At 40.4% G+C, this 25,903-nt stretch overlaps 4 protein-coding genes across 14 annotated transcripts; 1 reads left to right on the top strand and 3 right to left on the bottom strand.

The window, feature by feature from the left end:
- Positions 1-5,089: 5,089 nt before the first annotated feature.
- Positions 5,090-6,899, bottom strand: LOC117865348 (abscisic acid receptor PYL9). Its single transcript, XM_034749524.2, has 2 exons — positions 6,036-6,899; positions 5,090-5,563 (listed from the first exon to the last, which is right to left on the bottom strand). Exon 1 carries the CDS (start codon positions 6,702-6,704, stop codon positions 6,099-6,101), a length of 606 nt encoding a protein of 201 aa, XP_034605415.1. The 5' UTR covers positions 6,705-6,899; the 3' UTR covers positions 5,090-5,563; positions 6,036-6,098.
- Positions 6,900-9,944: 3,045 nt separating this feature from the next.
- On the bottom strand, positions 9,945-17,424 carry LOC117865309 (pentatricopeptide repeat-containing protein At1g51965, mitochondrial). 9 transcript variants are annotated; one of them, XR_011898703.1, is made up of 5 exons: positions 16,726-17,424; positions 14,048-15,465; positions 12,448-12,487; positions 10,437-10,590; positions 9,945-10,343 (listed from the first exon to the last, which is right to left on the bottom strand). XR_011898703.1 is itself a non-coding variant. In XM_034749476.2 (2 exons), the coding sequence occupies exons 1-2, from the start codon at positions 17,422-17,424 to the stop codon at positions 14,263-14,265; spliced, it is 1,902 nt and encodes a 633-aa protein (XP_034605367.1). In that variant the 3' UTR covers positions 9,945-14,262. The 9 variants fall into 9 exon arrangements, 1 of the variants encoding a protein (XP_034605367.1); XR_011898695.1 differs by having other exon boundaries at positions 12,448-15,465; XR_004642515.2 differs by having other exon boundaries at positions 10,437-13,955.
- A 275-nt stretch (positions 17,425-17,699) lies between these two features.
- Positions 17,700-23,361, top strand: LOC117865334 (endoribonuclease YBEY, chloroplastic). 3 transcript variants are annotated; one of them, XM_034749512.2, is made up of 14 exons: positions 17,700-18,032; positions 18,167-18,418; positions 18,505-18,600; positions 19,112-19,286; positions 19,402-19,482; positions 19,566-19,666; positions 20,179-20,271; positions 21,127-21,198; positions 21,559-21,678; positions 21,767-21,817; positions 22,364-22,549; positions 22,684-22,805; positions 22,902-22,971; positions 23,070-23,361. In XM_034749512.2, exons 1-12 carry the CDS (start codon positions 17,700-17,702, stop codon positions 22,729-22,731), a joined length of 1,608 nt encoding a protein of 535 aa, XP_034605403.1. In that variant the 3' UTR covers positions 22,732-22,805; positions 22,902-22,971; positions 23,070-23,361. The 3 variants fall into 3 exon arrangements, with proteins under 3 accessions (XP_034605403.1, XP_034605395.1, XP_072151047.1); XM_034749504.2 differs by having other exon boundaries at positions 22,684-22,971; XM_072294946.1 differs by lacking the exon at positions 21,127-21,198 and having other exon boundaries at positions 22,684-22,971.
- Positions 23,362-23,441: 80 nt separating this feature from the next.
- On the bottom strand, positions 23,442-25,343 carry LOC117865355 (uncharacterized). Its single transcript, XM_034749536.2, has 2 exons — positions 24,485-25,343; positions 23,442-23,873 (listed from the first exon to the last, which is right to left on the bottom strand). The coding sequence occupies exons 1-2, from the start codon at positions 24,739-24,741 to the stop codon at positions 23,561-23,563; spliced, it is 570 nt and encodes a 189-aa protein (XP_034605427.1). The 5' UTR covers positions 24,742-25,343; the 3' UTR covers positions 23,442-23,560.
- Positions 25,344-25,903: the final 560 nt, after the last annotated feature.

Below are 25,903 nucleotides of genomic sequence, written 5' to 3'. Positions count from 1 at the left end.
TCCGAGTAGTGATGACTCCATTGCAAACGTGGGGTATCCTGTTGACGACATACAAGTGGATACACCATGCAGGTTGGTTCTACCTTATGGAATGAAACAAAATAAGTTTCGAGAGGTCGCAACTAGCATGGCAGTAACAGCACATGTGTTTCCAAAGGCACCCCCGCCAGAATACGCCTGGGTGCAAGTTGTTACAGTGTTGGATGAGTCGTGCAAGATAGACATCCCTATTGATGAGGGGATTGAGGTTCTCAGTGATGCAATGAACTAATATATACTGTGGCATCGCTGAGATACCATTTTGACTAATGCATCGCCAAAAACCTCATGGCCGAGCCAAGATGTACCCCTTCTAGATTCAAATGTTGACACGGAGCTACCAATGAGGATGAGTAGCCAATGCTATCACTTGTTCGAGAAGCTCTCAATGAGGACGATTGGACATCACTACTCCAAGATGATGAATGGGTAGATGATTTAGAAGTTATTGATCCAACATCGCCTTTGCTGACATCTCCACCTCCCTAGAGGCCAGGGGTACCTCGTATCATCAGCATATATGATCAAAAGGCTTCATCAACAGAAGTCGACAAGTTTTTAAACGTAGTGAAGAAGAAGGCTTCATCTTCCGATCAAAAATCTGTAACTTGCGATGCCTCTCGGCGAAAGGAAAAGGATCAAAACCTCAATTTCTTTGCATTAGATGAAGTCCCAATCGATTATGAGCATGGCAAACCATTCTTGTTTCAGTGGGATCTGCTGTAGGGCCCATGGGAACTGAATAAGCTGCATGGATGGATCATGAATGCAATGGAGCAAGGTATTGGAGAAATCACCATGCATGTCCCAACTAAAGTTTTCCTTGGCGTTCTCAATTACCAGATTGTGATCGATTTTGAGGATTTGCACAAACTTTATCATTGACAACACCTCGACGTGAATCTCATTACCATATGGTGCTTGTAAGTCCACATGTACCACATACTTGAGTTTTAAATACATACGCATATATTTTATATGTCAAGTACCTAAGTGACCTATTCTGCATGATGCAATGGAGGGAGGAAGAATTGACAAATGGCAGGTTCAAGGTAGCGTACCTTGACCCAGCACAAATAAGCGAGCCAGAGCACAAACTCAAAATGACCGAAACGATCAAAGCACAACTGGAAGCAGCACAGACACAAGTGGAGAAAAATACTATAAAATTAAAAGCCCACAGAGATAAAATGCACAAAGTGTCTGTATATATTGCAAGAGTAACGAGGAAAAAGGCTGACAAGGATCGTATCATGGCTCCTTACAATTTTTAGTAAGCTAGCTAGTTTTAATTACTATATATATATACTTGGTGCTATTTAATACCATCTATAATAAAAAATATTTTAATATAATGCAGAGACCATTGGATTTGCATCATTATTTTACCCAAGCTAGGAGAAGCCAGCTTTAGTAGAGATATACAAGGAATTCATAGGCATTATACAAAAGTAAATGCATGTTGACATTCTATGCACCTAAGTTGTATTACTAACTCTTGTCTTTATATCCTTAAAGTGCGTACAAGCTTTGCATACTAAAAGGTGGGGACCACAATCCAAAAAGGAAGAAAGCTATGAAAATAATATATCATAGATTCGTAAGAACATAAAAGCTTGGTTTTTTTCGTATAATGTAGACTTGTCATTAATAACAACTCATCATTTTTCTATTTGATTGCAGTGCCACAAGCAACCTTCCGGCTCTGTGCTATGCGGATATTACGTGTGCGAGTTCCTTAAAAACAATGGGAGGTACTGAACGAACCCTGAAGACGTAAGTCTCTTATACACTGCCATGTGCTAACTTCCTAATGGTAATACATCCTAAGCTTCATTTATTGTATACCTGCAGATGCCTAGGATCGACACTCATGATGCCATGCTCGAAGACAAACAAATCAACAACATTTGTAGGGACATGGCAAGGTTCATCCAATGCGAGATTTATCATGAGGATGGAGCATTCTTTGATAAAGATGGTGTGTTGATGGCGGACAACTGTAAAGATCTTCATAGATGGGCGTAGTAGTTTTAATATTAGGGTGGCAAAGAATAGCTCTATCCCAAATGTTGGATTTTTAATAATGTGAATTATATGTTATTTACGATGCAGTTTTGAATAATGTGAATTATTTATTATTCAAGTTTGTTGTTATGTGGTTGGAGATACATATTTCAATTTGACGGCTAACAACTGGCGGGAAATAAAATTTTAAATAACTCACGAAAAATAATATATTGGATGGGAAAATACATATTCCTGGCAGGTGGCATAAGCACCAGCCAGCACAGAAAGCATCTGTGCTGCCGGGTGGCTAATGTCGCCCGCCAGGACAGACGGCATTTGTGCTAGCTCAAGGTTGCTGGCGGGTGCTCGGCCCGCCCGCACAGACCACTTGTAGCCGCCAGCACAAATCTTTTATGGCCTAGTGTATTTTAGTAATAATATGTTATAATATTGCATAGAGTGCTTGAAAAAGAGAGAGCTATCCATCCGATGAAATCGAATGGTAGAAGCAAAGGAATTACCATGAAGTATCTAAAGAATACCAAGAAATACCAATTTGGTGGGACCAAGTACCAAAAATAGTGAAAAATTACTATGATGCTCTTTTAATTATATGTACATGTATTAATTCTGTTTCGGTGAGAAGGATAAGAAAGGAAAGTACCTGCAAGTACCACTGGTACTACATCTATAATTTCTAATGTATTTATTAAAAAGCAGCGGCTACAAAAGAGGTTCTTATCATGAAATGGAGGGCTGGGTTCATGGTTCTTTGTCCGTGGAAAATCGATTCCTGCGGCCTAAATAGAAAAATAGAGTCAACTCGACGCAATCACCGCATAGAAACAAAGTGAGAGCACTTCAAAGTTCTAACCATGAAGGAAAACTAATTGTTTTTGAGAAAATCAACTGTTAGGTTCGGCAAGCTTAAACTAGAGTACGTGAGGTGGGTGCAGATTAACATAACAACATGTAAAATGCTTAATTTAGTATAATAACTTGACATGTGGGTGCAAAGAATCCAATAACTTGTAAACTATGTACATAATTTATTAGTTCATTATTTAAAATTGAATAATATTTTATAATTATGTTCGACTAAAGTCCAAAACAAGGACCCTGGGACGTGGGACGTTTTCTCTAAGCTTCTGCTCATGTATTTAACATTTGCATACAAGCATGTAAAAATAATAAGAGTGAACTTATCAATACTAAATATGAAATTAAATATTTATAATCAAAATTAAATCATCGTACAAAATAATTAATATGAAGATATAACATTAACTTCCTGAACGCTTAAGGTTCTAACCTTGACCGAATACATTGCCATTGCGACGCGAATATCAATTGTCAAATAATGCTCCATAATTTGTTCTAACGCGAATATATACCTGATCCAGCATTATTCGTTATAACATTTGGAGTGCAGATACACCAATTTATCAAGTTATTACACTAAATTGAATATTTTACAAGTTTGTGGACCAATCCGCACACACCTGTCAAGTTATTGTATTAGATTGAGCATTTTACAAGTTATTGGATCAATCTGCACCTACTTGACAAGTTGTTGTATGGTGGGTGCAATTTATTCTAAACTATATATACCAGACGAAGCAAATTATTAAATAATTCAGCCATTTCCCCTCCTTTTTCTTTACATTCTTTGCTATTTCCCCTCTTTTTCTTAATACTTACACATCTCATGATGGACTTAATTCATTACATGCAAGTTGCATGTTTCTAGATGCATCCTATTATTGTTTAATCCTATTATTAGGAAATTGACACATCAATTATTTTGTATTTTTTTGGGTGTACTTTCGTGCTATCATGACGGCGTTTAGCTCGCCACGCGAATGCACAATTGGTGCCGTTTGTCGCTGTGAGGAGTTGACCATTTGGTGGGCCCTACAGAGAGTGGAAAAAAATAGTTTTCTTTGGGGTCTTTCTTTTGCCTCGTCCATTATCTACTTGCTTAATTGCTTCGCTTCCCAAGCAATACTGGCCACAGCTTTTTGCAGCTTGGACCCCCTTTTTTGAGATATACACATGATTCGCTTGGTCATAATTTGCTTGGGAAAGGCACCGAAAAAAATAAATAATTGTCAAATGGGTCGATGATATGAATTTTTTTCTACAACTTGCTGAAGAGAGGCACTGCAAAGCTAGATTTGGGTTCGTAGCACTTGGAGTATTATATTTGATTTCGAGGTCTTTCTCTTTATTGTGTCCACATATGTGGATGGTCAACACATTTGAAAAATAAGCAGGTGATCACACCAATTTTCTCGTGAAGGGTGCACTATAATTAATCGCATTATTCTGCTAATTACGAAAGCAATGAAATCATACAATGGAAACTCTAAACAACTCATCATTTCTTTTATGTGAAAAGGTCCACATGAGATTATTTTTTAAATCTTTATACTCCCTTCGTTCTTTTATATGTGACCCTTGTTGGCTCAAAATTGATCTAATCAACATCATATACAAAAGAGCATAGGTATATAATATTTCACATCTTACTTCCTTTGTTTATCACCACAAGGCATTTTCTTATTAGAAAAAGTCAAACTTTGCAAGTTTTGAACAGTTATTAATCCAATCATACATGCATTCAGTGTACAAAAGTTATATTATAGAGATTCACATGAAAAAATATCTAATAAGATGACATCTGATTCGGTAGCAACTAACAATGTATTGTAAGAGAAGCTTAAATTATATATGTTTGAAGACCTTTTGTTCTGAACTACACCTTACACTGATAAGATGAAGTATATGTAGAATGTTGAGAAGTAGTCAAAAGAAACCACATATCCTTCTGAATTGTTGGAAACCCCTCACACTTATATTTTTTTTGGGGTGGGGTGGGGGGGGGGGTTCACGATTTAGTCGAAATATGCTGACATAGTAGCCTAATCACTGTAGGAATTTCTTTTTGGGTTATATATCACTATAAATTTGCAAATATAGTATTAACATTTTGATAAGTTATATGTTAGGGACGGTTGAAATTATATGTTACTGGGACTTCTCACAACCAATATATATTATTTTGATGAGCGGGACGACGATACTTCACATATATATAGTAGAAAGCCAAACCTTATAAGTTCTATGGCATTTTAAAAAGGACATCATGTGCAGACCCTTGACGCACTTTATGACATATATCCATCCTTTCTCTAATTCCACAATATGTAATTATTTCTACTAAGATTGGTATGTTGGGGACGTGCAGGGCTAGAGCAGCATGGCATTGGCATGGTCGTTGACGGTTGGCAACATGCCATAGAGCGAAGAGGCATATGGGAAAGATGTTGAAAGCAATCCATCAGCAACCATGATGATCAGTAGAGTTTCTTCATTAGGTGATGGCATAAAAGGTTGGACGCAGTCGAGCATAGAGGCAATTAAGCGAAGGTGAAGTGTCCTCCCCTCCAGTTTGTACCCGTAGCAATTTTCCCTTGATGATCCCCACACATCACATGATCCACTTGATAGGCTAAGGAAGAGAAAAAGCAAAGTCTTCAGCTGAAGCACATGAACACTTCATATATATTGTTGGTGCCAAAACTAAAAAAAATATCCAAGAAGTCCAATTACATGCCTTCTAGTTTGTTCTTTCTTCGTCAAATAAACTTGTCGAGTCCAAGAGAACCAAACAAGAAATGGATGTCTTAAAAGTATGGGTACAACTACCCAGCTTTGATTGACAAAAACAAAATAGACTGACGGCATTATGACACTGCAGGGATAAGGATAGAGCAGATATATATTTACAAAGAAATATCCAAGGGAAAAAAAATAACACCAACTTGCACCCCCCCATTTCAGTCGATGTCACCAACGAACTCATCAGATTTGCAATAACAAAAGGCTAAATAATTGACAACATTTTCTCTTCTTTTTTTTTTTGTTGAAAAATGAAACGACAAAAGAGCAACGAAAATGAAAAGCAATGCGAGAAGCATCACCATGCAGGCATGTGTGGTGGTGCCCCATGAGGATTGAAGAGAAGACATGATGGGCGCGATGGATCAGTGATCCGTGCCGCCGCCGCCGCCGGAGGGCCGCGGCGAGGAGGAGGAGGAGGAGGTGGCGATGGCGGCGAGCTTCTGGAGGTTGAGCTTGACGACGGTGTCGGTGAACATGCGCGTGTCCTCCTCGGTGTTCCCCTCGGGGACGTCGACGACGTAGGACTCGACGACGACGCAGTAGGGCCCCGGCTGGAACTCGGTGACGGAGGTGACGGAGCGGTAGTTGCGGAGGCGGTGGTCGCCGCCGACGACGCGGAAGCTGAGGATGTGGCGGTCGTCGTCGAGGATCTCGAGGCGCTCGGTGCTGGTGGAGGCCGGGAGGCCGGAGACGACGGTGACCTCGCGGACGCTGCCGACGGTGGCGCCGTCGCCGGACCGGAGGTCGCAGGACTTGATGAAGTGCTTGTAGCGCTGCGGGCTGGCGAAGCCGCGCACGATGGGCCACACGGCGGCGAGCGGCGCGTCCACGCGCTGCGTCACCAGCGACGTGCACGTCCCCGGCGCGCGACCCGGGAACGTGTGGTGCGCGCGCACCACGGACTCGAGCTCCCGCTGCTCCGCCTCCGACAGGCCCTGCCGCAGCGCGCCCTCCATGTGAGGCTCCATGCCTTTGCCTCCTGCTGCTCTCTGTCTCTACTCTCTAGCTACCCGTGTCCGTGTATTATAGTGTTATAAATCTGAAATCTCTCTCTCTCCCTCCCTCCCTTTTGTTTGGTTTTTGTAATTGATTGTTGGAAGGTGTCTCACCTTTTATGGTTGGGTTCTTCAGTTGTTGGTGCCTTGCTTGGGTTTTATTTGGCCGTTTAGCCTAAGGGACCATTCTTTTATATTTAACCTAAGGGCCCAATATTTGATCCGGTTATGAATCCTCAAAGCCGGGAAATGGTGTCAAACTCTTTGTGTTCCAACGCTCAGCTTCAAGGAAACCTGACTAAACGAGCTATTGGTGACAAAATCTTACTTAGAGGATTTCGATTATTCCAAGTAAACTTCTTCACAAACTTACTTGTAAAGCCTAAACATGGAGCTAAATCTTGGCCAAAAATACTTAATAATTAATAGTTTTAACCCTTGTTATTTTGAGTTTTTCGGTTTTCTAAAGTTAATTTCTCCAGGAACTTGCTATAAAGCCTTAAACACGGAGTTACTTCTTGGCTAAATAGAGCTTAACTATTTCCATAACGTATAGGCCAGATGTGAAATTTGTCTCAAACTGGGTTCTAGAATTTTTAGTATCCAACACCACCACTTTTTTGTTGGCAGTGTTTTAAAACACAAAATAAAGTATCGGATTACATTTGCATTTGTGAGGGATTGATGGTGATGCACAAGCTTCTAGTGTTTCTTTCAAGGATAGATGCACAAAATATTTAAATATTTCGAAGATAATGTTGGTTGAGGCGCTTTCCTCTCCCCTCCGCTAAGCATTGCTTGGTATTGCATCTGTTTTGAAGTCGAAATATTTCCACGTAATTTTTTCACAACCTACAAGAACATTTGACTCGCTGAAGTGGTGACTGCTTTCATGTGAAATTCATGCGGATTACCGAGAAATTCAACTGTTTCAAACAGGGTCAAAAGATGTTTAGAACTGTGTGTGTGTTTCAATCTGGACAGTGCGCAGATGATCATCAGCAGTAGGAGGTTTGATGGAGATGCGGTGCACGGGCGGGAAGACTGGGGATTTGGGAAAGTCAACACATTTCACGGAATCCTACAAGCCCACATTGTGCATGCATGTGACAGGCAGAGGCAGAGGAGACCTTTCACTCAACTGATCGTAGACGACCTTCTAGCATGATGTAGCGCCGTTGACCATCACTGTTCACTACTAAAAAAAAATACTCAACTCATTTGGTCTCGCAAGATAATTAAACAACCTGATAAATAACTTAATTATTTTATTGATTTTAAATTATAGATCATTTTGACTTTTCTAGATAAATCGTTTTTACTATGTATATAAACATAACGTATTATATACGTAGCGTATATCTAGAAACAGAGGGAGTAGTATACAACTACTTCAAAGTTCAAACGTGTACGATAACTGAGAACTAGCTTTGATCAACTTTTTTTAATCGCAATATGTTCTCGTTGGAAGCAAATGCAATTATGCAAGTGGATGCACGGGTGCTTTATTTGGTACGAACAGTGATGTGCTCAGAGAAAAAAACAGCAAACGCACACATGCATACGGAGGCAGTGGAAAGGAGCCGTGAGATTTGTAGGGCATGTGAGCCTGATAGCGACAAAGCAAAGGCAGCCTGGCTGGCCGCTGACAAACTACTACTCTTCTTCTTTCTCCAATTATTGTCAACATATTTAAGCCTTTTTTCCCTTTAATTATATCAGTCAATAGATTAAAAATGAGTTGGGCGAAACTATTCCAGTTCCTCACATTTTATTTTGTATAATGCTATCTTAGCCATCCATCTACCGTAGAACGGATCTCAAACACCGGAAGGTTCACGTATAAGAAAAAAAGTTCGAAAGTTATATAAATTTCTTGAGCCCATGTTCTACTCAAGGTGGAGGCCCGAGGAGAACCCTAGCCAGCAAGCCTAACTCACATGTAGCTGGCCAGATCTAAGCTTGGCCCACCGTGGAAAATATATGTATCTTCTGGAAGAAAGGTTTTTTTTTTCTATTTATGAAACTTCCACTTTAAGATTCGTGCTAGAGGTAAACAGGCGGCTGAGGTTCTAGTGGGTGGGCCACTTTAAGATTCATGCGAAGAGGTAAACAGGCAGCCGAGGTTCAGCGGGTGGGAGTGAGAGGCGGGCTGTTTTGAACAGTGGATGAAATCCCATATTGTATATTTTTTCTTATCTTCCTTGCTTGAAAAGAATCAACATTCGAAATGTATTGCATTAAAAGGAAATGATTTTTTTTTCCCAAAGAAATTCAGAGGACGACATATGTTCAAATTCCAATTTTGAAGAGAATCCAGAATTTTGCACCAGTACTTTCACCACAGGCATATTTGATACACGTGAGTCATTGAACTGCAAGTAACTCAACTAGCTTTATATATGACTCGCTCATTATCACGGCATTGTTCTACCTTATTAATTCGATACATATGAACTGTTCCTCACGGTTGCTTGCATTTCCCTTTGTATTCTGGTAAAAATATATGTTCTTTGAATGGTAGCAGACATGCCTATCAACAACCGTCTGTAGTGACTTCAACGATCTCAACATCCACTTAGGTGCTCATAAAGGGTTTTGAATGTGTGAGCGCAGTCATAGAAGAGCGTGTCTAAATAAACCCACCCGAGAGACATTTTTCCTTGCAATCAGCCTTATATCAGCAACCGCCCACGAATAGTAGTCTTTCCAACATGCTCGAATGTACCCGGTGTTGCGCACCTCGCTAATTGCCTAATTGGCACGTACTTGGTCTAATCGCCATGGAGTTTCTTATTCAGACAAATCCATTGCACAACTACTTAACCCTACCAATGCTGCTACTACAAAAATAAAATCTGAAATGCCATGGATTTTGAACAATCCATTGCAGAAAAATTTCCTAGATCCGTTGCAGACAATTTGCTACCAAGCTTGTGAAGCCTTCATAAATTACCAAAACCGGCATAAAAAAAATACTAAAATTCTTTTAGAATCCAGGGACCCCACCAGTAAGCTACTAGCAATAGCACAGCCTCGAAAAATTCTTCATATAATAAAAGCCCCTAGGGTTCAAACTCAGCCATGCATCTATCTTTAGAGGGTGGGAGCATACCATCTAACTAGCGTTCATTTTGTGATGAATGTATGAAAATAAATCTATTTGAAATGTTCTTACAAATTTGATTATTACTTGGTTAATTAGCAATAGAATTAACTTAAATTTGAACTTAAAATAAAATTAATATATGCAACGATTTGAACTTGTAATTGCAACCTTAGGGGATGTTTGACAGCACTCTACTCCGAAAAAACAGCTTCTTTCCACCAACTCCACAAAACTCCCCTGCCAAACATGTCCAGCTCCACCAACTCTAGCTCCAAACACCCCCTTAAACAACAATAAACTGAACACTTGATATTCTAGTGTCAAAAGCAAGGCTTTTTTTCCCCGCAAAAAAACTTTGTAAGATCAACTTGCCTTTATTGCTATAGGAACTAGATCACCTTCATCTTTCAGTATCTTCAACCAGACCCCTCTTTTCCCCTGAACCATGAAACCTATCAGTCTCTTTGTACATCCATTATTTAATGGATGTTTGCACACATTACCTGTAGAGACTCCAGTAAGCCAGTGAGACCTGGAGTGATGCAGAAAAAGCATTGGATGTATTTGGTAAGAAATTAGGGTGAACCACAACTCACCATATTCACCTTTGACGGCATCGAGCACATCAATGCCCCCAAGCAACGGTGTTATAGGAATAACCGCAAGAACCCCTTCTGCAATGATGTGCCGAAGAAACATGGCGCTATTCCAAATATTGAAGATTTCAAGCAATGACTTCTACAAGTGAAGCTGTCAGGGTACAGTATTGTAAGGGAAAAGCATGGAATCTGGATAGAAATCAGTATGCGGAGATATACTGCACAAAAAAGGATCAATATATACAATAACTATACAGTTGTTCTATGACGGACATGTACATAATCAGGTTATGTCCATGAAAGCCATCATAAGCTGTTGGTTCTACTTTCTCTGACATAGTACTGCACAGGTTCCCCTTCCCCCCCTTCCCCTAACCCATCCCCAAACAGAAGATTTAGCATAGCATTGGTGCATTGTCACCTGCTACAGGCCTGCCAAAATCAACTTCTTTTGCATCTGGAATCTTTGGCAAAACCAAAGAAAGATAGCACCTCAAATATGTTAAGGAGTGCACAGCAAAATGCCATTGTTTTATCATTCAGCAAACTTGAAGTCCAAAACAATTGGCGATCCTAAGAGGCCTATGCCTCTTAAATAGAACAGGGAAGACTCGAGTCAGTCACAGAATATTTGACAAGGCATCTAAATTTTTTAAATGGGGCTCTGCAATATTTTATTGTTAGAAAACAAGAACAAGGCATCTATAGTTTATGTATCTGAATTGAACCAGGACATAGTCTTGTTATGAGGGACTGCCCGAAAAGACACCTTATCGGCCTCCTAAATTGAATTATTCCCAACTTTCTAAATTAGCTCCTATTTGATCTCAAATGATGACAATACAATTCTGGAGTAAATTAGTAATACACAACTATAATGCATAAAATCCAAAACAATTTAAAATAAATAGGAGTATAATTTCCAAGGTTAAAAATTAAGAATTACAATTAAAAGTATCTGGAAATGTAAACATCACAGGCAAGCTGTACAAATAAAAAAAAAGTAAAATGGCTCAATATTTACATTATTTAATGATGGATTCCAATTTCAAACTAGAATAGTTTAGTTATGATTATCATAGAACATGAAACAAATGTAAAATTCAAATCAATTTGACACTGAAAATAGTCTTCTAAATATAAAATTTTAGTCTAGTTGAAGTGTTAAATATCAATCTGAATTTTGAACACCACCCAACTTAATTTTTTTGAAATAAAATTCATATCTACAAATTCACATTTGACCTTTCATATCAACATCTAATATAAACCTGTACTTAATTTTTAACATAGAGTTCAAAATTTCAAAACTTGATACATCTAGATTCTGCAAAACCAGGATACAAATCTATACCCAGAATGTAGTTCAATGTCTTGGATTGATAAAAAAGGAAGACAAATTTGTACCAAGAGGTAATTTGGCAGGTGTGAGTATGACTGCCTGGCAGCTCATATGTCCGTAAAAGGACAGCCATTTGGTAAATTCTAATGCATGGGATTCTTCCACAACACCCTAGCTAGACACAAATTAGAGGATTTGTGACCACAAAATGCAGTTGATCATCTTAGAATGACATGATGGATGCAGAATCTATACATGTTCCGTAAGCATGTGGATAACGGAAGTTTGGAGCTTCAGCATGTCAGTTTATTCCTCAACTAGTGCTTGTTTACTCTTCCAGAAAGTGAGAAGCACGAAATTGAAGCAATTTGAGGGCTTGGTTTGCAACCACCCGCTATTCAACTAGTAGCAAAAAAGAATTAGGATTTGTTCAACTCAGTTTCTGGAAGAGTATAAATACCACAATTTATTCCAACATGTATTCAATATTCACTTTCCTAGTACAGTGTTGAGGTTTGAAAATATTCAAGGTATACCCTTTCATAAGCATATTTCCACAAAATGTCATTACCTATGTGATGCAAGAAGATGCAACCACGTTACTTTATTCCGGTTTAATATTCTAAAGACATAAAAAGTAAAGTACACTGGAGTCCTTAAACCTGCCTTTGATGTCTCCACCATTGGTCCAGCCACTCCATCTAGCCTATTAAACCATGAATAGCAAGCAATATCACCCTTGTTTTCAACAAAAAATCACAACTTCATTTAATTATATAACATCAATTTCAGATTAGATTAGTAATGATAAAAAGAAGGATTGATGAACACAAGAAAAATAACGCAAGTTTAGCTCCTAGAGAAATGACACAGAGATGAGCTATGATAATCATTCTTCCATTAATCAGGACATTTCTTACCAATACAATATATGGAGAAAATGGGGGTAAAACACCTGGCCAGCAATGTACATATTACATTAAAAACCTGTGGTCAGGCATCTGTACCCATAAATATTTTGCTAATAGATGATATTTTTTAGCGACACGTCTTCCTGAATCCCTCAATTAAAGCTAAAGCTACATCACCAGTGTGACAAATGTGAAAAATAAAGATTCCTGAGTGTGGCTACCATTTGTGGCCAACATGAAACATAGTTTCAGTCTCCTGAAGTGAGCGCAAGGGACCTTACCATGAATCAGAAGATCCATTTAGCTGGGAGACTGGAGGTTCTTCATGTTCAAGTGCTAGTTACGGTTAACCATTGAACCTTATATATGATAACTACTATATCATGAGAATGCTACAACAAAGTTTACCAATAGTTCTAACTAAAAACAAATATTTAAATTTTAAGGTGTGAACAACTCCTTATTAAACTTCCTGTAGGGATCCAAAATGTACTGCTTTTCAGTTAAGAATAGGCATTGGTTAAAATAAAAGAAAAATATTCACACTTCACATGATGACAGATGTCGGGATTGATAACCGTTTGAAGCATATTCTGGTATTCTTATGTTGTTTCATTCAAAATGTTGACAGCCACAGATCATATCCACAGAAAATTCATAAATATCTTATCCTATTGGAATGGAAAATTCTTCTCACAACTCAGAACTTGTACAAGGAATTAGGAGGTTCGCAGATTGTTTTGCAAACTAAAATCGCTTTCAAAGGAATATGATTTGACTACTACAGACTGCCATATTAGTGGAGACGTAGACAGAGGCACCTCATCACATTAACTGATACTGCCATGCTGGGTAGTTAAACAAGTGGTACCCTGATGGCAAAGCCATTTCTCATAACACCCAACTTGAGATCATATCATATGAAAGCATATGGAACAGTGCTTAACTATGCTAAAGCTCATAATTGGTAGATTCAAGGAGAAAGTTATGTTTCATTTGAACAGGAACAGCTCCGGCATTCTCCCACATACATACACAAAACAAAAGGAACCGCCTAGGCTACAATGATGGTGCACAAAAGACAAAAATGAATGACACCTTGTCTGCTTCAGAATTCCCTTCCGCAGTGCACATGTCCTTGCATCTGTGGTCACCAATTTAGTTTTTTGGATGCACAAAAATGATCCAAAAGCTACACCAGAACAGGCTGGATATCAGTCTGTTTTTTCCAGCTAAACCGTTGGCCCGGTCCGGTTTCAATAACTACGAATGTAGGTACTAACTCTGAGTTTTGCATGATAGGTTCTACCATCTTTAAAATAGTCTTCCGATAGGAGAAGTATAAATGTTCTTACCTCTTCTCAAGATGTCCATCATTCACGAATTGTTCAGAACTGAAATATCGGCAGCCATGCAATAGTCTTGATACTTAACTTATCATTCTGATGAGTCAGGACTACTAGTTTGTTCCACGATGATTGAGCAATCATTTGGAGACATTGCATACAGATTATGGATCCTCAGCTCCACCTCACAGGAGGTATGCAACCAAAAGAACCAGGGTAGGTCATCACACTGGACTTACAACCCAACCTGTAATCCGACTTGGCTTACGTATTCTTGCTCTTTGTTGAGATCTAGCTTCCAATCGCTCAAGTATTGAGTAAGTTATCGAGTCAGGAGTCAACCCCTGTTGCTTGAGAGTTTCATAAATTTTATGAGCTTCTGCTGTCTTCCCACGTCTCTCCAAACAGTCTAGTAAAATGTTATAGGTTACAATATTAGGAACACATCCCTCTGCAATCATCTCATCAAATAAGCTGCACGCCATATCAACCTTATTGGATTTCCCGAAGCACTCAATTAATATGCTGTAAGTAAAGACATCAGGATCATATCCTTTCTCTTGCATCTCTTTGAAAAGCATGTGGGCTTCATCCGGATCTCCATTTTTCCCAAGGCAGTTTATAAAAGAATTGTAGGTAATGACATCAGGCTTACAACTGCTAGCCTCCATTTCTTCAAAAAGTTCACGCGCCTTATCAACTAAGCCAACCCTACCAAAACTTGAGATCATGATATTGTATGTGAAAACATCAGGAACAACCCCATTGGTTTTCATCTTAACATAGAGATTGCTTATGAAAGACACCTGCTTCAGCTTCCCAAGAGCAGAAAAGACCATATTGTACATTCCAACATCTGTAGCAATCCCCTTTTCAGGCATCATATGTAGTAGATCAATAGCCTCTGCTGTTTTTTCTGCATTGCATAATGCCTCAAGCATTGATACAAAAGCATCCCGTTCTCCTTTTTCATGGGAACTCCACATTCGACAGAATACATTATGAGCCTCACTTGCATGCCCAGATTTGCAGAGTGACTTGACCAAATAAGAATAAATCGACCTGTTCAGATGTCCACTACAGATATCTAGAACCTCATTCAGCCGGTGTAGTTGTCCTCCTGTTGCTAAAGAATCCAGGATAACCCTATATGTGAATTCACTAGGCTGGCAGCCACTCTCAATCATTTTAGAAAGCATAAAAATCACCTTGTCAACCATCTTGTTCTTACCAAGAGCCTCCATAACAGTATTATAAGCAATCAGGTTAAGAACACATCCTTTGGACACCATTTCCTCCAAAAGTGAGAGAAATTTAGTGGTCTTCCCAGCCTTTCCAGACATTCTAATTAGTATAGTGTATGTGTATGCATCCGGCTCACAATTGTTTTGTTTCATATCTTCGAAGACTTGGTAAGCTTGGTCAACCTGCTTGAACCAAATTTCTACTTGTTAATTGATAATCAGCAGTAAGATCGAAACTTTTTTTTGACAGGAAATGGAAATTCAGGGTTTCCAGAAACAAAGCTTTACTGCTGCAAAAGGACTAAAATGATGACTCATGGTACACCTGCGTAGCCCATGTCAAAGCAAGTTGGCCCATGGCCCACCTGTAAGCGTATGCGAAGCCATAAAAGGCAGCACCGTGTACTGAGGGAAGGTGGGAAGGTTCGAACAAATTGATTGCAATCCTGATCCCCTTCCTGTGCTTCCTCGGCAAGGATTCTTTCGGTGATTTCTTCTCATGTCTTGGCGATCCCATCAGCGGGCATGGAAATTCTATTCGGTGAGAGCTTGTCTGCATCCTCACGTCCCAGTCCTTACCGCCGGCGACCATGGGGTGCGACACTTGCAATATCTAACAACTACACCTACCCAAGAAGCGGATAAACTTGTAATGATCTTTGTTCTTATCTAAATAACATCCTACTCCCTCTCTTCCTGCGCCCTCATCGTTCCACTTTTCCTAGTCATCCATCATCATCATCCCCAATACGCCAAAGCATGTCCACCTCCACCAGTCCAAGGAAGGTCTAATTTGGCTACATGAGCAGTGTGATACAAGGATGGAGGAGCCGAACAATAGTAGCACAGGGCAGAGGGTGAGAGGGTGCACCGGTGCAGCACACGATGAGGAAAGCAGCAAAAGCATTCAGCAGCTGCATCAGAGCTCCACTGGGTATAGCAGTAGATTCCCCCACACCATATTGGGGACATCTGATTCTTTTTTTATGTAGCAACACACTAGCATTAAAAAATTAGTGGAAAAGGTGAAATTCTTGCAGCAAAACAAGCTTTCTACAAGAAGTTTTGAATTCTTCCAGATATGCAAGTGCCTATGTCCAACATTAAACGACGTCACCGAACACCAGAATGGATAGAATCCACAATCAGATACTTCAGTTAATTCATTCATATAACAATATCACCTACTGTACCAACCACCTAGAAACCACAGGCAGTGGAACCTCATCTTTATATACTCTTTACAGTATAAATTTCACAAATTTCATCTGCCAGAAATATTTGGGTAACACATCTTTCATACTCGTGATTCCTAAATGCTATGGTCAAATGATCAGAGCTAAACATACCAACAACAGTTCACCCAACCATTCCTACCTCCTAAGTTAGCAAAGTATGACAAAGAACATCGCTGAATATATGTGATCGTGCTTATTATCATACCATTGCAGCCTTGGCAAGCGCATCAAGCAGCATGTTATATGCAAAGATGTCCAGCTTGTAGCCCTTCCTCCGCATCTTCTCATACATCTCGAACCCCTTCCACACCTCCCTGCTCCTCAGGTGCGCCTGCACAACAACCTTGTAAGTGTACCCGTTCAGCCTCAGCCCCCACTTCTTCGCCAGCTCCAGGCACCTCCCCACCTCCACGCCCATCCCCACCAGCAAATTCACGGTGGAGATGTTGCCGGGAACGCCGTCCCGCTCCATCTCCGCGACGAGCAGCACGGCCTCGGCGGGGTCGGCGCGGGTGCGGTGGAGGAGGGCCAGGATGCGGTTGTAGGAGAAGGCATCGTGCCGAAAGCCCGGGAGGGAGGTGGCGGCGAAGCGGAAGAAGCCGAGCGCGAGGGCGGTGTCGGGGGCGAGCGCCTTGATGACCTCGGAGGCCTCGTCGGTGGTGAGGGTGAGCCGGTGGGAGCCGAGGTAGTCGGCGAGGTCGAGGAGCGGGGAGGGGGAGGCCGGGGAGCGGAGGATGCGCGCGACGGCGCAGATGAGGTGGCGGCGCGGGAGCGAGAAGCCGCGCGGGTCGACCGCGGCGGGGGGCGGCTTCGGGGAGACGGTGACGGTGAGGGAGGGGCCCGAGGGGGACGGCGTCGCGGCGGCGATGCGGCCGGAGTAGGTCGTCGCGAGGCGGCGGGGCATTTCGGCCGGCGTGGATGACGGCTGAGCACGCGGTGCGGCGCCCGGCGGTTTGGGGAACCTGAACCCCAAACCACGGAGCTTACAGATTTCACTGACATGTGGGCCCAGATGGTTTCCACCACTTCCTGGGACCACGTGTCAGTGACGTTCTGTTAAAGATAGTGGAGCTCGAGTCAAATGGTTAAACCCTATCGTCTTTGCTGCTCCGCTCATCCCGGGCCAAAGGTTCCAGAACCTTCTAGACGCCTCGATCGCACCACACCACGCCGCTCCCGATGGCGCGCCGCCATCACCTCCTCTCCCGCGCACTCGCATCGCACCACCTTCTCCCTTCCCCGGCTACCTCCAGCCTCCGCCCCACTCCGCGGCGGCCTCTCCCCCTCCACTCTCCGCCGCCCTTTTCTCCTCCCCATGGTCCTGCGCTTCTCCCCTTCGTCGCCGCCGCTTCGCGGCAATACGCCGCGTCGAGCTTCAGACGAAGGCGCTCGTCGCCGCCGCCGATGTTGCTGAGGCGGAGGAGGGCGAGGAGGCCGACGCGGAAGGGCCCCGGCGAGCTCATTGTGCAAATTGGCATCGAAGAGGACCTCCCCGACGACCCTGAAACTATGGTATTGCTTAGGCGCCCTAGTCCCATAGCTTTGAGCGGATGAGAGGCTTTGCATTTTCCCAAAAATTTTCCCGTGGCACTTTTGTTAAATGTTAAATTGGCATTATGTGTTCCTCATTGCGAATTTCTGCGCAGAGCATTGCAGAAGCACTCCAAACTGATGTTGGGAAGGCGGCGAAGGTAGCCTTTGACGACCTTGAAGGCTTAGAGTACAAGACCAGAGATCCTTCTATAAGCACCTTGAACAAGTATGATAGCGTCGAGGTCTCTCTGCTGCTTTGTGATGATATCTTCATCAGGAGGCTGAACAAGGAATGGAGGGATGAGGATTGCGCTACTGATGTTCTGTCGATGTCGCAGCATATCCCAGGGCTTGATATTCCCATTGTATGGCGTCCTACCATATCAGTCTATTTGTTTCGGATGCTTGTTATTTGACCTTTTCCTTTACATGTTTTATTTTCCTCCAACAGCTGCAGTTGGGTGACATAGTAATTTCTGTTGAAACAGCACGGCGGCAAGCAGAAGAAAGAGGCCACACACTTCTTGATGAGATAAGAATTCTCATGGTTGGTCCATTTTTCTCATTGCTACTAGTATTTCAACGCTTTGGTACTGTTCAACTGTTATGCTTTATATATGTTCATTTCCTAATATCTAACTGCAACTTCTCCAGTTGCATCAATGATTCAATAGCTGTGTAGTTCTCGTTAGATTTATCAATATAGTGATTTTGACATCATACTGAACTTTGAACCGTCGTATTAAAGGCTGCGTAAATAGGTAAATAGCTTTGCTTATACTTCATAGTGGCACTATTTGAAGAAAAACACTGTTTGAAATTTAAAAGCTGCTTGGAAAAAGTAGAGACTACAATTTGCAGTGAGTTGCACTGTGCAAATGCTCAACTGATCATTTCCATCTGCCATTGCTTATTGATAGCTTGAATGCATCTATGCTTAAGGGGTTACTTCTATTGTAAATTTCTAATACTGCTGCAATTTGTGAAGCAATCTGTATATGGCTGTCAACATTGGAACAGCTTGCACGTTATTTATACTAACCAACTTAATTCAACAGGTGCATGGATTGTTGCATTTATTGGGCTTTGATCATGAACTCAGTGAAGAGGCTGAAGTCGAGATGGAGAGGGAAGAAGAACATGTATTAAATACTCTTGAGTGGAAAGGAAAGGGATTAATTAAGAGTGCATATGACACTGCTACCAATATGGAACATTTACAAAATTCTGTTGGTATAAGTTACCTTTGCACATTTTAACCATTTATTCTTTCCATCTAGAAAGGAAAATTGAACTTCAAACTATTTCTCATCACTGGACTACCCATGGATTGACCTGTTGTGTACAGAGGCCAATAACAATATAGAGAAACTGCGCGTAAGAGAGGAAACTCGGACCAAATTAAGCCATATAATTTGTGATATAGATGGTGAGTTGATCGAGTGCTTAGAAGTAGTTGGATTTTATTGGATCTTGCCAAGTTCTAGCATGTAACTATGGAAAATTGTTAAGGTACTCTTGTGGATTATGACGGGCGCCTGCATGAAGAATCAATAGAATCATTGAGAGAGGCAATTGTAACAGGAGTAAATGTTATTATGGTTACTGGAAAGGTGGGTTCTATGCATTCATTGTATTTGTTCATTTGAATCTCAATGACACTGATCTGAAGTGGAGGCTAGTGTTAAAAACACTACCAATCATATGCCAGCTTTTCGAAACCAGAAAAGAGTACATGGAACACTCTGGAAAGTTTTTATGAATGCTGATAGTTAACACACGAGGATGTTTAGATCTTTAAGTCGATCTTATTACCTCAGTTGCTTCCTAGTTCTCTTCGATTGTCTATAGGCTAGTTACATATGCTTATTAATTGAGGAAGTCTATGAAACACTTTTAGAAAGTTCTATTTTCAGTAATTATGTAATACTGGCAAAGGAAAATTCAATTGCACATTAGTTACTGAAATTGTTTTTTTAGTGAAGTTCAAAAAGAAGAAATATAATATCATGTGATGGATCCAGAAGTAAAGCATGTGCCTAACCTCCAACAGCTGACTTTATTTTTACTTGTCATCCCATATTACTTTTTCTTATGAGTTCTTGATATTTTTTTCTTAAACTAGAGCCGGGCTTCCATCATTAGAACCTTGAAGCTTCTTGATTTCCATGATAAAGGTGATTTTGTATCAGAGACATCACCTGGTGTATTTTTACAGGTACATTATGTCTGATTCCACTTGAATAAGAATTCTATATTTATGGAGATTTGTTGTCAAAGTTTTGTTCCCTTGCCTTGTTTATTCTTGTGATGAAGTTGTGAAGATTTTTGTAACATTAAATAGTTTCTTTCCCCCAGGTTATATTTCCTTTCACAGTTTCACTCAATGTCATAAAGGTCAAATTATTCATGTGTGGTTCACTGGATTAGTATAGCCAGATGCAATTCCTTAACAATTACCTTGACCACACACTGTTTACGTGACATCTGATTTTTCTCTTACAAAAGAACAGCTCATGTCCCATCTCCAACGTTGAATCGACCTGCACACGCAAGTGCTTCCCTTATATTTTTGTCCTCGCTTCATGTAAAAGGCTTAACCCGGGGGTGCTATGTTTAGAGCGACAAATATTATAAGCTCTGGCCCTTGCGTCCCAGAACTTCCAAAGTGGTACTATGCCCACCAACTACAACCACATATGGGCCACATGGGGTGACAACATCCACTACTATAGTATATTGGGCCAGGGTATTACACAAAGTTACATGGGATGCAATGAAATCTTATTTTGTTGCACAAATGGTGGACATGGTTAAATGCTTAGATTTTGAAATATGAACTTCATTAACTTCTGCCTGATTCATGTCAGTTATTTCTGCAACTAAACAAATGAAAAAAATGTTTCCTGATGCATATGTAAGGGTAATGTAGAAGGAAATGGGCATCAACTGTTGAGCTCTCCCAATTATTTTTCCTTGTTTATCTAAACAAACTATTGCTTTTATAGCATATGATCTTTTCTAAAGTGACACTTGGCCCCAAATGGTTATATTTATGCTACATTTGGTTCAGGGTTCACTTGTCTATGGAAGGCATGGCCAAGAAGTTTATAAAGCAGAATTGGATGTAGATATCTGCAAGGAGGTAGTTACTAGCAGTCATGTCAGTGAATTAATTTTTAGCAGCAGCCGTACTTTTGAAGGTTTTTTAATATATTGTTAGATACGCTATCCTGTTGAAGTTTTAATTCTGCACCCGCTATTCCTTTATTAGGAAGAACTATTATTTAGATTAATTTCAGCATTTTCTGTTATTTGGTATTGCTTTTGGATGATGGGCATGAAATGCATTCCGCTTGAGCATGAACTCCTTTTACTACCATCTTTTTATGGCCTCTATTAACAATTATATGTCTCCTTTAAGCATTTTCACTAGGAAAACTCATTTAGAAGTGGAAAAATCATCACTTATGTTATCTAAAAATTCCATTTTTTCCATTTGCAGGCATTTCTGTACTCCTTAAAGCATAAAATTCCTGTTGTTGCGTACTGCAAGGAACAATGTTTGACCTTGTTTGAACATCCATTTGTTAACTTGCTGCACACTGTGCATCATGAGAACAAGGTATGATCTATAGATATTTGCTAGACAGACTTCTGTTCTTGTAATAGCAGGCTTTAGGCAGTTGAGGCAAATTTGAATTTCATATCAGGTAAAAGTGATGCATTCTATTGAGGACCTTCTGGAATATTCATCTATTCAGGTTTGTCCTATACACTTACTAATACTATAACATTTTAAAGCACATATTGAGGTATTTGTTTTCATTTTTTGGGGCAACTTTCCAAGTAGCAAATCTACAGCACTTGATGATATCATAAGTTTATAATGTGCCAGCTCATCTGAAATAGTCCAAATTGTGGTTTCATTTTTATATATTTAGATCATCCAAAGGCACTAGCAGGAGCAGGAAGACTGCTCTGCTTAGCAACACATACATTGAAGCAGCACTATTAGCAGTTGGGTTTGCAAGTTTGAGTTATGACTCTTAGTACCAATTTGTTAGGATCAGTATTACCTTCTAGTTGATCAAATTGTCCTCTTCTCTATATAAACAGAGATGAAAGAAAGTGGAGTAAAATAATGATGTGTCCTAACTCACAAAGGTTCTTCAACAAATCTCTTTAAAATGGAATTGCTTGAAAAACACTGTTGAACAGCACTCTGTATATCTTCAGTAAATGAGATATATAGACATAAGATCAGTTTGACTTCCAGTGGACTTACACCTATTTACTTGTACTTGCAGAAGTTGCTACTCTTTGACAGTGCTGAAGAGGATTCATCAGTCCTGAGGCAGCATTGTTCAGAACTGACTGAAGGGAAAGCACGTGTTCTCAAAATGCAGCCAAATATGATTGATATTGTCCCACTCAGTGCTTCAAAGGGTGGTGGTATAAGAATTTTACTTGATCATCTTGGAATAACAGAAGATGTAAGTATTTATTCCCATTGAAGAACTATATTTAGTGTTCATCTTTTGTACCTTATCTCAATCTTTGTGGTGTCCTCTGTTAAAAAAGTGCCAAGTGCTAATGTTACAGTCTTCTTACGAATATTCTTCTGCAGTGTGATCTTGATGCTATTGGAGACCATGCAAGATGGCTGAGCAATTAGTGATTCTTTGAAATAGTTACTGGATCATGCTTTAGAAAAAGCATAGTGATTGAGAGCTTTAGATGTTAGAGAAGGTATGCATGTCATGCACCAAAAGATAAAGAATGATCACTTTGGACATGTTTATTTGAAGGGTGCAAAAATCATAAATTCATAGCACATCCTTTTAGGCTGGCAATTTTTATATTTTGGAAAAAAGGCTAAGAGGGCGGTGAATGGCAACTTAAATATTTCGTTAAGGTAATGCATTTTAAAATTTGTACTGGTGTAACTTCAGTGTGAACTTGCTTTTTGTTTAAGTTTAGATAACATAAGTTCCTTGGTTGTCTTCTGAACAGATCCTTCTGTTGAGATGTGTGAAAGGAGAATCGAATGGGCCGCAGCCATGTGACAAGTCACCATCATTAGTTCATAACAATTTTGACCCTCCGTAGAATTTTGTATAGTTGTGTTTTGTGTATCTCTGCTAAATGTTGCTCAGTATGTGTGTAAATGGCTCCTCTACTTTGTGGGTATTTATTCATTATGAAAAGAATACTGGTGTAGATTGATGAGTAGGAATTCGATGGAGGCATTATGATAAAGATAACTGTATTTTCTTTGATGTTGAGTTTTGATGATTATGATTCACCCTTTCTCATTCCATCCATTAAAATGTTCGACCTTCATATGGCTCATGAAATGTGGCTTAAAAGAAATTGTGTTGATCCTAGATGAAATGTACTTTGAATAGTCATAAATAAAGCATACAAGAAGTACAACTGGTCAATGGGAAGTGAAGGCTTGGCATCCTAGTTCTTATTTGTTCCAGGTCTCACTTTGTTACAGATCAATATGCATTCGTGTATCTCTTGTTCTGGTGTGCAGATGGTTTAGACCTGCTGTACGAGTGGCTGGTGTTGCTAGTTCTTGACATTACTTTAGCAACTGAAGCATTCGAGGGCCTCTTAGCTATCACCTTTTTGGACGCTCTTGGTAAGTTGTTTGACCGTTGGTTCATGTCTAATCCTGCTGAATAGCTTTTACACGTCTTCATCCTCTTACTGTATGAAATTTTCTTTGCAAGGTCTTGAACACATGTAGCATCAGATATTGATGTGAATGATTGGGACTTTCCTTGGTAGTATTTGGACAGCCCTTTCCTGTGGGAATTGAATTATGTGTAAGCAAATTTGAATGCTTGACAATTGAAGTGAAGTTTGTGAAGGTAATATTGAAAAATTGATCCTTTAGAATCATAACATTCTGTTGTCCAGTTATTCAATTTTCCAGCAAATGTTCAAATTGAAGTAGAACTCAGTTGCATCCTTATAATAAAATCTTGTGCAAAGGGGAACCCCCTCCTAGTGAGGACATATGATTTTCACCATTTGTTAAACTGAATGAACTGATTTTGCAAGCTGACAAACGATTCATTATCTGGTAGGGATGGAAACTAGCCAGTATTAACAAAAGATATTAGTATAAAGAAATCGCAAATTTTACTTGAGCATTTGTAATTTTGAGGCTATCTCTATTTGTACCATTACCATGTATGTAAAACTTATTAGGGTACTATTTAATAAACAAGTTTTGGAGCCAGGTGACAAATTATGATTTGTCATCAGCAATTAGAAAATGTAGGCAACAAATTTCACGTTTTCAAAGCAGTATTCTGTGATTTCTTGTAAACAACTGGATTACAAATGAGCATGGCGTTGTTTTCTCTAACTGAGTATTTGGTTATACTTGTGCAGAGGGCAAATATACGCACCTGATTGGAAGCTGGGCTAGCAGAGTGGACAACTCGTACAGTGGATCCTCGGTATCCAGCTGCAACATGCTCGAAGATGCTGATGACGGTTCGGAGGGATGAAGAGGTGGGGATGATGTTGCGTCATCAGACAGATTTGAAGCTGATGAGCACAAGGACTCGCTAGATGCACCCGAGAAGGAAGCAGACTCAGAGTAATCCCCACCTCGTTCATCGCAGCTCTCATCGTGAGATGGTACATTGCAAGGCTCTGCCATTTCATAGGAAGCTCTGCTCAAAGTTTGGAACTTGGAAGGCAAAGGAACGCAGCTTATGTTGATATATAGAGACGTAGGAAGAGATAGCTGCTCAAACGGGTAGATAGATATGCATCTTGTTTTAATCAGATAGGCTCCATCAACTCGGCGCCAGAGAGTAAGTGATAGTTACCCTTACTCCATGTGGCCTGATAGATCTGTGTATCAATATTTCTTATTACTTATGAATTCCGTCTCTTGGCTGTTCACAGGAAGGAAGAAATTGACGCCAGTGGCAGTTATTCTGTGCAGATCAATGGTAGCCTGATTGGGGAGCATGTGAAAACGACGTCCTCTGGCTGCTTCAGATAAGCATCTTATCCCGGTCTAAGAAAAGGAGGTTTATCCCCGCGGATGAGGAAGGATAAGGTTGATAATGGCTGCAAGAAGGTGCTTTCTGTTAGCTTGGGGATCCTGCCTAGGGTGTTGATTATGGTAACTAAAAGCGAGATTGGTTTCTTTATTGCGTCCCGGCAGACTTGTGCAGCCAGTCGGCTGGATCTCAGTCAAGTCGTCATCAACAATGGAGGAATTAAAGAAACCACGCTCCCTTATCCTGCACATGTTCTCAGGAATGGTTAGTTCATGCTGATTAATGAAGATATATACGGTATATGCAGTAGATATGTATGTTTGCTTCTCTTTAAGCTTTCTGAAGAAGTTTGGTACTGTAATAATTGGTTAATAGGCAAAGGGCATGTTTAGAAGTCATGAAGTTACATAACACAATTTGCTGAGGGCATTTCCTAATGCATTCGCAGAGCAGTCGCAGGTTTCCTACAGAAGCAGTTGTCAGTTACGTGCATTACCTTCTGTCTGAGGATTTATGTGTTGCCATTTGCCAGAAGTGAACGGTTACACGCAAGGAGTGATTCTCACGTTACGGTTAGGCCATGCGTAGAAGTGAGGAACTTTATGCACTTTCCCTTAAAAAAAACAACGGAACTGAATGAAGGCTTCCCCTGCAGAACCTCCTCTGGCGGCAGTAAAGTATCCTTAATTACTAGCTAAATGGCTGAAGGGGCCAAGGAGGAGATAGAGATACCCTTGCTACACTTGCACCGTTACGTGCAAGCTTGCAACGACGGAGCCGGACAGGCAGGGATAACGCATGCCATGTGTA

The sequence above is a fragment of the Setaria viridis genome, chromosome 1 (assembly GCF_005286985.2).
Source record: "Setaria viridis chromosome 1, Setaria_viridis_v4.0, whole genome shotgun sequence".
NCBI lineage: Eukaryota > Viridiplantae > Streptophyta > Magnoliopsida > Poales > Poaceae > Setaria > Setaria viridis.
The sequence above is the reverse complement of the archived record's forward strand: the minus strand, read 5'-3'. Positions and strand labels throughout refer to the sequence as shown.

Excerpts from the sequence above, each read along its gene's own strand:
- LOC117865348 (XM_034749524.2), bottom strand. The coding sequence starts at position 6,704 with ATGGAGCCTCACATGGAGGGCGCGCTGCGGCAGGGCCTGTCGGAGGCG.
- LOC117865309 (XM_034749476.2), bottom strand. The coding sequence starts at position 17,424 with ATGCCCCGCCGCCTCGCGACGACCTACTCCGGCCGCATCGCCGCCGCG. Across the intron at positions 15,466-16,725 it reads CGCTTGCCAAGGCTGCAATG|GTTGACCAAGCTTACCAAGT; the intron begins GTATGATAATAA and ends TGGTTCAAGCAG.
- LOC117865334 (XM_034749512.2), top strand. The coding sequence starts at position 17,700 with ATGGCGCGCCGCCATCACCTCCTCTCCCGCGCACTCGCATCGCACCAC. Across the intron at positions 19,667-20,178 it reads TTATTATGGTTACTGGAAAG|AGCCGGGCTTCCATCATTAG; the intron begins GTGGGTTCTATG and ends TTCTTAAACTAG. Across the intron at positions 22,550-22,683 it reads ATCTTGGAATAACAGAAGAT|TGTGATCTTGATGCTATTGG; the intron begins GTAAGTATTTAT and ends ATTCTTCTGCAG.
- LOC117865355 (XM_034749536.2), bottom strand. The coding sequence starts at position 24,741 with ATGGCAGAGCCTTGCAATGTACCATCTCACGATGAGAGCTGCGATGAA. Across the intron at positions 23,874-24,484 it reads CTAGCCCAGCTTCCAATCAG|GAAAGGGCTGTCCAAATACT; the intron begins GTGCGTATATTT and ends CAATTCCCACAG.